General features: G+C 36.4%; 1 protein-coding gene across 1 annotated transcript; it reads right to left on the bottom strand.

Annotated features, from left to right (window-relative positions):
• Positions 1-9,241: 9,241 nt before the first annotated feature.
• LOC131871343 (aspartic proteinase nepenthesin-1-like) lies at positions 9,242-10,567 on the bottom strand. Its single transcript, XM_059215961.1, has one exon. It carries the CDS (start codon positions 10,565-10,567, stop codon positions 9,242-9,244), a length of 1,326 nt encoding a protein of 441 aa, XP_059071944.1.
• Positions 10,568-11,561: the final 994 nt, after the last annotated feature.

Below are 11,561 nucleotides of genomic sequence, written 5' to 3'. Positions count from 1 at the left end.
TCTATGTGGTTGAACATGCAAGTATATAAATCATCTAAATTGAATTTAAGAATCCATCTTTTAAGAATTGGGTATGTAGTTGTATCAGTGATAAGCATGAAAGTCATGTCAACTAGGGATCACTCCCCATGTCCACGATTGTTTTATGTCAAATCCATAGATATGCGTAAGTTCTATATGTGTGAATATAAATTCTTCCCTAACATTTGATCTAATAAATCTCACTTTTCGTCAATTTACCTTGAAGTTAACTCTTCACTAATTGTCAAGTATTCGCAATAGTTAAAATCACATTAGGGAGCCTGGTAGATCACTAGGGTCAAGTTCTCCTAGGTTATCCTTCGGAATGGTCGGCTTCACGAGCCTGGCCAATTTAGGTAAATGGAAAAGAAGCATGCAAATTTCCCAAGATGAAAACTTTGATGGAGATAGATTCATCTTGGTGCTCCAACCAAAAGCGTTTCTATGATAAATGTTTCATTTATGCAAATTCGTATTCAATGAATTCTCAAAGCGACTGCATGTTAAATAAATGCACATTGAATTCTTTCAAAAACCAAAATGTTCAATAAATCACATAAAACAGGTACTAAATGTAATTATGATAGAATAAAAGGTTTGGAGTTAAAAAATTCGAATTTAAATTGCTAAATCTCAAGGGTCAGTATTGTATGGTGCAATATTGATTGGACGCCCCATTATTGACCAATAACAGAAAAAAGGCTAATACTTATGTAGAGAATAAATGCCTAGACATTGAGGTGTGGATGGAGAATAATCTAATAATAAATGTGATACATACGAATGTGTGCATGAATCCACGGGATAAGATAGAATATAAGGGGGTGTATGTAAATTAATAAGGGTGGCTAATTAGAGAATGGGCCAAGATTTCGACAAGATTGCATCATTTCTTGATATATGGTTGAATTAATCCATCCTCTAATAATATACCCAAAACTAAGGATAGTTTGACTAGATTAAAATATTTTACCATTATGTTTTGACCATACATTGACGTGCATGTGAATCCTAAAATAGTAATACATCTCAAAGCATATGGAATGTGGAATATATCGTTTAAATTAGATGCTTGGACGTCAAATAATAGTTAATATAGATAGAGTAATGGACCTTGGCACATACTAGCATGTGATACTCATTCTTTACATTTGAATCCTTCATGAGAGCCTAAAAAATAGAGAAATTATGTATAGTGAGTAGCTTATATCTCAAGAATTAAATAGACATCAATAAAATACGTGAACCTATTTAACAATCTAGAAGATTAAGAAATATGAAAATGAGTAGTAAGTTTAGGGGTATCTTCATGTGCAAAAGGTTCTGTGACGTAGTGCCCTATGGTATATTGATACTACCACATCCTATCATATAAAAGCTTTATTTAGAAATGGTGATTGCATGCTTCATATGAGAGAAATTATAGAAGAGGGAAAATAGTACATGAATTTATTATGCCGAAGGCGTCTCTTATATGAATTGGATGAGCTGTTTTTGGGCATCAACGATTGTGAGTAAAGGAGACAGCATTGCAAGACGATTGGGAATATTGGAGCTGCCCGCTGTCCATTAGTTTTATTCTTCATTTTTTGTCAGAATGTGTGCACTGCCCATCATCTCTCGATCTTCTCATTTTACCACTATCTCTCCTCTTGCAGTCACGATCAGATGAGATTTTTTCGAAAATTCTACTCCTCCATTAATGCAAACATAGTACTCTCAAATATTTGAGCTCTCACAATCTAAATTTTAGGGTTCCTGCCACTTGTTCCGTGTGCCTCTTTAATAATTCATAAATGTCATTATTTTCTTGTTTTTTATTTCTATACAATTTAGTTGTTGCACGGTTTCCCATGATAAGTGAATGGTGGGACCTTTTTTAATTACTAAGTACACTCAACCTTTATGTTTCCATTTGTCTAAATCAAACCATCTAGTAATTCCGAAACCCTAAAAAAGTTGTATGGGTTTTATAGACACTTCAAAATTTACTATGTTTGTATGTGTTAAAATGACTATGTTAGTGGGTTTTAAGTTATTTACTTATTATTCTGTTAATGTATTATATATAATAATAATATTATTGAATAGAAACCTATTTGTTTAAATAGTTCAAGTAATTTATGGTGAAAATGTAAATAGAATAGAATAATTTTTTATTTTCAAATAGAAATAAACTATACAAATCATGTAAATTGTATTAGTATTATTGTAATATTATCATAAAAACTCGACCTTCAAGGACCCAACAAAAAAACAGATGCGAACCAACCCATAAAAACCAGGGAAAAGCAGCCCCATAGAACAACAGACAAGAACAATACAGAATTTCTACATAACAAAACTACAACACTTTGACCAATTTGTCATTCTTCTGAATGACATCCTCATTGATTTTCTGAACTTTCTTAATGATGTTGTCAACACGGGTCACACCCTTATCTTTTCTATGGAGCCTCGTCGCTGGACCAAGTAGGGGCTTCTCTTTCGTATCCAGATCCGCAACCACATCCTCTGAGGGAGCCCTAAGTTTCTTACAGGTACCAGCATTCACAACCTTATCTTTCTTCACCATCTCAGTGCTACCAGTGGGGCACTTGCCCTGAGAAATATAATGAAGAACTTCAGCCTATTCATTGAGTCTACGTAGACCAATGCTAGTATTGTTCATGGCAGACATACTCACCTCCACCACCACACTCAAACTATGCTGATGTTTATAAGTCATTTTCCAAAGCCTTAATGTGCTCTTCATGTTCCTCCTTAAGGTCTTTAATACCATTAGCCAGGGTATGCGTATTCGAGACCTAGTACTGTCGAGGTCCCCATTAGGTGGATTGGCCTTCTCTTTGAGATTATTAATCTCTTGAAAAATCTAGGTGAATTGGGCATTTTGGTTATCCTTTAAATTCCTCAAGTTAATATTCGTAATCGTATTCTCAGGGACCGACAAACCATCTCCTTAGGAGTAAACCCACCACCAAGAGTAGGTATAGAAACATTGACACCCTAATCCTCCGCAGGCCCGTCCAAATCAATCTGAGAGGCATTCGGTCGCTTAGAATAATTCTCGTTGACATTGTTAAATACTTTGGTTTTGTCAATAGCTCTTGACATAGAAACGCTGGCCACTCTTTTAACCTTCACATCAGAACTACCGTCCACCGAATTAGGGACATGTTCAGGGTCATCCTCCTCGTTAGATAAAATAATTTATTTTCTGCTAGTACGGTTAGGGATTTTAGACGATGAGGGTCCTTGTTTGTTATAAATGTGAAAGACTTCGTTCCCATCGAAGTCCACCTCTTCATCAGAAGAGATTTCCCCATAATGAATATGGACATTCTTCTTGTATTCTATACCAGTTTTAGCACTCGTATTCCTCTCGACATTGATAGTCTTGGCATACTTCATAATCAACGGGAATAAGCCCTCATGGAGAACAAGGGAGGATGCACATTTCTCGTGAGCCCTAATGCTATTATTCAATGATGAGACCAAATAAAAGGCCAAGGAAATGCACTTGTGATGCCGAAAATGATTAATAATGACAAAGTGATAGCTAAGTAAGCTACAGAATTTACCATCAACGGTGAGGCGGCGCACGATAACCTCTGAGACCTCGTACCATGGCTTTGAAAGTGATTTTTTCTCCCACCCAACATTATTATTCTTTCTCACCTTCTCCCTTTCCTTCGGCGGGAAAAAGGTTTTCATCGCCACCATCGCACATTTCTTATGCTTGTAGAATTTGGTGCCCTTGTTCAGAATTTTGGACACCTTAGCCACCATCTCCTCATTAACCTCCAGCTCCATACCATAGACACAGATAAAACCATCCTTCCACCCATTAAGAAAGGCCTCAGTAACAAGGGCATCCACACCATGAAGCATCTCGATATAACTAGTCAAAACTCCTACCGAAAGTTCTTTCCATACTGCTTCCTTATTTCGTCATTTTTCGCAGACTATGGGATCCAAACGGTTCCTATCTCCCCTAATATTAAAAAATACTAATTCTCAACAACCTGCAACACAAACAGAGTTGACATAAACCATATAAAAACAATTAAAAAAGCCACCAGAAAGTTCGTCTTTCCCCTCATAAAAGAAGTCTTGCCCACGACACTTTGGAAGATGTCATTCTCCATCATTTCCAAAAGCCCCTTGAGCTTCGCAAGCATCATAATCATTACGGAGTAGGTTAAGAAGATCCACTGGGATCTTATCATAAATGTTCCAAAGTTTCCTACTTGCCAAGTCGGCCCCAATGTTGGCCTAAATATCCGCAACCTTATTACCTTCATGGTAGACATGTGAAATGTTAAATTCACAGAAGCCCCTGAGAGGAATTAGGCTATCTTGAATAATATGTTTAATCAACCAAATAGGAGAGGAGGAAGTCGTTAAACAATGATGTTTAGGGAGTCACACTCCAACCAGACCCTTCTCAAACCTTTCTCTTTGGCCAATTTGATATTGGTATAAATTGTGAAGGCCTCATTAAAGTGATTTGTCTGGGTACCCAAAGAGAGGGCCATTGTCGAGACCATCCTGCCATTGTTATCACGCACCACTTCCCCACATCCAGCAGGTCTGGGATTCCCATTCGCCACACCATCAATTAATGTTACTTTAGGTCCAATATTTTTTTTAAATGTTATAAAAATTGATTAACAAGATATGAGAAAGAGTTTATTGAATTAATAGATAGAGAGAGAAATCAATCCAATGTCATTTCTTTCAATGAAATGGAAAATATTTTTGCAGGAAGAGCATCATCAAGAATCAAGACAATAGATAAAGTAGTAAATGTTGTCAAGTGAGTGCTAAGATCAACTTTCCCATTGGACTTCTCAAAACATGGTACCTCTGTTTTCTTTGAGATGGGATTCTTTAGGACGGTATATGAAAGTAGTCCACGTGTGCAATATGGTGGAAGAGTTAGTTGGGATTAGGTTTGGCTTGTGCTGGCCAATTATTCAGATGTCCAAATCTCTACTACGATACATAATTTATAAGGATTATTTCCATAAAAAAATAAACCAACTGAATAATTGTAGTGCTCTATTGTATTTAAGTTAAGAGTGTAAAATTATCCCTTTCCCAATTGAATGATCCTTCTTCCTTTCTAGCTATACATTGAATAATAAATAAGTATTTTCCAGCATCTATATCCGTTGCGACAAGAATCTTCGATAGAAAAATAATAATAATAAGTAAAGAAAAATGAAATGGCATTATACTAGAATACATTATTTTCATGACCCAAAATAGTAAATTAATGGATACTAAGCGATTGGAGCTAGTTAAATGCCTTGCTGAAGGAGTAATTACCAAAATAAAAGAAAAAAGAGAAAAGAGGAGACTATGTTTAAACTGGTTCAATTTAAAACTTCCTAATAGTATCCTCATGTGGCATACATTGCCAAGCACTAAGAAAGAATTTTTTATATCATTGTAGATCTAAATGCATCTCACCTTAGGTGGTTAATCGGGTCAATGGAGATGGAAAAATCCTTTACAAAGGCTGCACATTATCTAGTAAGCACAATAGTTTTAAAAGATAATAAATAAATAATAAGAATGAAATTAGAACAAGAATTTAATCAAGTGTAAATGCACTCCACTCATCACCTTCGTCGCCCAATTGAATAAACTAAGAAAATATAAGCTAAGCTACTAGTTTAGATGTTGTCCAATGCCCTTAGAAACTATATGAATAGCATGTTGGACACCTTATCCACCATCTCCTCATCAACCTCCAGCTCCATACCATAGACACAGAGCACACCATACTTCCACCCATGAACAAAGGCCTCGGTAACAAGGGCATCCGCACCATGAAGCGTCTCGATATAACTAGTAAAAACACTTATCGAAAGTTCTTTGCATACTGCTTCCTTATTTCATCATTTTTCATAGACTATGGGCTCCAAACGGTTCCTATCTCCCCCAATCTTGGAAAATACCGATTCTCAACAACCTGCAACACAAACAGAGTTGAGCTAAACAAAAACAATCAAAAACGCCACCAGAAAGTTTGACTTTCCCCTCATAGAAGAAGTCTTGCCCAGGACACTTTGGAAGACGTCATTCTCCATCATTTCCGAAAGCCCCTTGAGCTTCGCACGCATCATGATCATTACGGAGTAGGTTAAGAAGATCCTCTGGGATCCGATCATAAATGTTCCAAACTTTCCTACTTGGCAAGTCGGCCCCAATGTTGGCCTAAATATCGGCAACCTTATTACCTTCACGATAGACATGTGAAATGGTAAATTCGTAGAATCCCCTGAGAAGCATTAGGCTATCTTCAATAATATGTTTAATCGACCAACTAGGGGAGGAGGAAGTTGTTAAACAATTAATGATGTTTAGGGAGTCACACTCCAAGAAGACCCTTCTCAAACCTTTCTCTTTGGCCAATTTGATATTGGTATACGTTGTGAAGGCCTCACTAAAGTGGTTTGTCTAGGTACCCAAAGAGAGGGCCACCATCGAGACCATCCTGCCATTATTATCACGCACCACTCCCCCATATCCAGCAGGTCCGGGATTCCCCTTCGCTGCACCATCAATTAATGTTACTTTAGGTCCAATATTTTTTTTTAAACGTTATAAAAATTGATTAACAAGATATGAGAAAGAGTTTATTGAATTAATAGATAAAGGGAAAAATCAATCCAATGTCATTTGTTTCAATGAAATGAAAAAGATTTTTGCAGGAAGAGAATCCTCAAGAATCAAGCCAATAGATAAAGTAGTAAATGTTGTCAAGTGAGTGCTAAGATCAACTTTCCCATTGGACTTCTCGAAACATGGTACCTCTATGTGCTTTGAGATGGGATTCTTTAGGACGGTATATGAAAGTAGTCTACGTGTGCAATATGATGGAAGAGTTAGTTGGGATTAGGTTTGGCCTGTGCCGGCCAATTATTCAAATGTCGACATCTCTACTATGATACATGATTTATAAGGAGTGCTTCCATAAAAAAGTAAACCAACCGAATAATTGTAGTGCTCTATTGTATTTAAGTTAAGAGTGTAAAATTATCCCTTTCCCAATTGAATGATCCTTCTTCCTTTCTAGCTATACATTGAATAATAAATAAATATTTTCCAGCATCTATATCCGTTGCAACAAGAATCTTCGATAGAAAAATAATAATAATAATAATAAGTAAAGAAAAATGAAATGGCATTATACTAGAATACATTATTTTCATGACCCAAAATAGTAAATTAATGGATACAAAGCAATTGTAGCTAGTTAAATGCCTTGCTGAAGGAGTAATTACCAAAATAAAATAAAAAAAGAAAAGAGGAGGCTCTGTTTAAACTGGTTCAATCTAAAACTTCCTAATATTATCCTCGTGTGACATACATTGTCGAGCATTGAGAAACATAGAATTTTTTATATCGCTTGTAGCTCTAAATGCATCTCACCTTAGGTGGTTGATAGGGTCGAGGGAGATGGAAAAATCCTTAACAAAGGTTGCACATTATCTAGTTAGCACAATAGTTTTACAAGATAATAAATAAATAATAAGAATGAAATTAGAACAAGAATTTAATCAAATGTAAATGCACTCCACTCTTCACCTTCATCGCCCAATTGGATAAACTAAGAAAATATAAGCTAAGATGTTAGTTTAGATGTTGTCCAATGCCCTTAGAAACTATATGAATAGCATATTGGGCCGCCATCCCTCCTCTTACCCTCCTTGCATTGTCAAGGTGAAATAAGTATGAGGTTGATTTAATAATTATTTTAAATTTATATGTTTTATTTATTATTCATTGTGTGTTTCTTACTTGTTAATGCTTTATCAATTGTAAACTATGTAATACTACGAATACTTTTTCCTTGGAATATATAATTAGTTCTCTCTCCCTCTATATTAAGGATATTTTTTAAGAAATTATTGTTTATTTAAATAAATATAATAATATCTATTTAAGAATTATCTCAACCAATATTTTATTCATCTGAGAAGTTTTTTGGCTATCTAAAAATCTAATAAGTGTCAACTCTCTCAAATAATTGATTTTAGTATCCTTTGTGTTCATTGGACTATAATAATACGTAAGTAGACACTGCAACATAGATCATGTGAAATTGAAATTAACATGTTAGGATTTACAAGGTGAAAGAGTGAAGATACTATGATTTTTTGTAGGCAATCAAAACTTTTCTCAATAATTGTGTTATTATGTTGTAGTCCACTAATATTTTAATTTTTTAGGTCACGAAAAAAAGTTCCAAAACCTAATGCAATCCTATTAAAATGTTGAAAACAAGTAATCATGTCACATTATCAATGGCTGAAAATTGATGTGTGGTCTAACATCCATACTCTGAAGCACAAATACATTACATAATTTAATTTTATTATCTAAGGTGCGTTGTAGTGTAGTAGCAACCTTTCAAATGAGAGGCCCCGATTCACCATCAATAAGTTTTCTATATAAGATTTGTGTAAGATGTCATCGAATGCACTATAAAGCGCTGATAGGTAATCGTGAATCGTGATATAGGCATAGCCTTAAATATTAGCACTTTTAAATAAATTGCAAAGGCTCCAAAATGATATTCTTAATTCTCGAGAACTCGTCTTCTCTAGTAGAAAATTATACAATAGTAATTGTGAGAAAATTAGAGAGACCTTCTTAGCAACAACCTTACCTTATATATAGGCTACATTAAATTGCGTTTGATCTTAGTAATGTGAAATGCGGACATGATTGAAAATAAGTATTATTTGAATGTATAAATCACAGACACGGATCTTAAAGTTAAATACCATTAAAAATATTCATAGGCATACAATAATTTATTTTACACTTAAGACTTGAAGAAAAGATAAGACCATTACAAATGCTTTATAATTATATAAATTCTCTTGTCGTTGTTTTAACTCGCAATTTATATTTTGATAATCAATTATCGCACCTTCATTTCCATGCCAAAATAACACACATAGTGTAGCATATCATAAGGAACCATAAATGAAGGTCCCCGAGAACAACAGGGGCCAAACAATTTTACTGAAAATAAGCAGCTACGAAGATGAAAATTTACATGATTCGCATATCGGACAGTGCAATAGGCAGACGCAGGAGACGAGATCACATATTGCATTCGAAGGACAGAGGAAGAGGAAATGAGAGAGACAGAAAAAGAGAAGAAGAAGAATTAGAAGAGGGAGATGATGATTTAAAGAGAATCACACTTAGTGGGCTTGAAAGAGAGCGTGTTCTGAGCATTGTTGTAAAGGATATGGAAGTTTTGCTGCTGTATGTTTCCGAAGATGGAAGGATTCCCCGATGGTTCACCCAACATTGCCAGGCACAAGAGATTTTCAGATGCCTGAATGAAAAAGTTGTCTGCCGGAAGCTCGTAATCCACGCCGCCTTTGAAGTTGAAGACGAGGGTTGGCAAGGTGAGGTGAGCGGATGATGTGTGGTAACAAAGATCCAAACCTGTAGAAGAGCCGTCTACAGGAGTGAGATCAATGGCGGACTGAATTGCTTCCTTAAGAGGAGAGTAGGCAGCCTGGTCCAGGATGGTAACAGTGGTTCCGGAGTCGATGATCATACCTCCGCTGCCGTCCGATTGCAGATCGAAAGTTCCAGGAGGAATATCTAGTGCCTTACCATTGAGGGTGATTCCTGTAATAGGAATGTACCAGAAAGTGGGAATGATACTGCTCTTGATGAGTGGGAGAGTCTTGGCTCCTCCGCTCAAGGAAGCACCCTCGCCGAAAAAGAGGGGGCTGGTTTGTGAAGAAGAGTCGGTGATGGGCAAAAGACAGTAAGAGAACATGTTCTCTGCTTTGGAACCCAGCTGTGAGATAAGGGAGAGACCACCTCTTCCCAGTCCCACAAGGCCACCACCCTGAGAGAATCCTTGTCCTTCGTTGTCATGCCCGCATCCAAATGCAATGCCTTTAACCTTGCTGCTCCCAATTGACAATGTCTCGTAAGCCAGGTCGCCGCTGGTGAAGGAACCATCGCCATACTGATACATAAAGGTACAATCTGGATTGCATCCGGTTTGCGTACTCCCCAAGGCGTCACAAAGAGAATCACCGCAGGGAATTGTGGAAAATGTGGGGGACTTGGAGGGGTCGAAGATTGGCGTAGGCTGAGAGAAGCAGTCCTTGCAAGGCTTGCACTGAGTCCAAATCAGATCGCTCCCCGTGTCCACAATCGCTTCGAAGCTCACAGAGGGCGTTCCCAGTGCAACGCTCATCAGAAATTCTCCATCCCCTACTTCAACGGGCGTTTCAGCGTCTAATTGCCCTCTTATCAATGCCTCTATCTTCTTCATTCGCTTCTTACTTCGATCCACAGCCAAACCCAATCTCTCAGAAAAACCCAACTCTCTCTCTGATCTGCGCGTCATATTCACCCTTATTTTTACATTTTCATCGCTGCTAGACTTCGGCCAACCACTAAACAGTCTGTCCGAAGAACATGATATCGTTGGAATAGTAAAGCATATCAAGACCACAAAACCCAACAGCTTTGAACGCTCCATTTCTCTTTTTCTTTTCTAAACCTCGAAACCTTTTTCTGCTCTCATCTACTCCACTCCATGCAATATATATACACAGAGAGAGTGAGAAGGAGCCTTAAATCAAAATCAACAGATTCCCCGACGTGTCCACATAACAATATCGATCCTCTTAGAAGGATAGACGAATTTATTTAATTTCCCCTTCTCTATCTCTGCCCGTCTGGAATTGTTCTAGAAGTAGAATAGACTGCTGCAATTCGAAGTGAATCGTATTTTTTTCTGTCCATACCTTCACTAAGTATTTCCGTACACTTAACTCGTAATCCAGTTCCCTCTTCCCATTGAATTTTGTGGACCCATTCAGATCGAAATTCCAAAACGTGTTGTAACCGGAGGGTTAGTTTTCTAAAAATATTTAAAATTAGTTTACACATAATTATTCTTAGTCGGTTTATCCGGCTTTCCAACTTATTCTCATTCTTGTTTATCTCATTCTTAAATTTTGCTCTAATTAGTTTATTCATTTTTAAGATTTAGAGATTTTACTTGTACAAAACTGTTATATTCAATGCTCTATTATGTATTCACATTACCGTATCCTATCATAAAGTTCTATTCAAGGATTTATACCAGAAAGAAAAAGTACATGAAAGTTAATGTAATCTATGTGGTTGAACATCCACATATATAAATCATCTAAATTGAATTTTATTTTTATTCTCGTTCTTATTTATCTTATTTCTCAATTTTACTTGTGCAGAAGTGTTATATGCAATGTTCTATTATATATTCACATTGCCATATCCTATCATAACGTTTTGCTCAAGGATTTATACCAGAAGGAAAAAGTAGATAAAAGTTAGCGTAATCTATGTGGTTGAACATGCAAGTATATAAATCATCTAAATTGAATTTAAGAATCCATCTTTTAAGAATTGGGTATGTAGTTGTATCAGTGATAAGCATGAAAGTCATGTCAACTAGGGATCACTCCCCATGTCCACGATTGTTTTAT

Source organism: Cryptomeria japonica, unplaced genomic scaffold (assembly GCF_030272615.1).
Source record: "Cryptomeria japonica unplaced genomic scaffold, Sugi_1.0 HiC_scaffold_396, whole genome shotgun sequence".
In the NCBI taxonomy this organism is placed as follows: domain Eukaryota; kingdom Viridiplantae; phylum Streptophyta; class Pinopsida; order Cupressales; family Cupressaceae; genus Cryptomeria; species Cryptomeria japonica.
The sequence above is the reverse complement of the archived record's forward strand: the minus strand, read 5'-3'. Positions and strand labels throughout refer to the sequence as shown.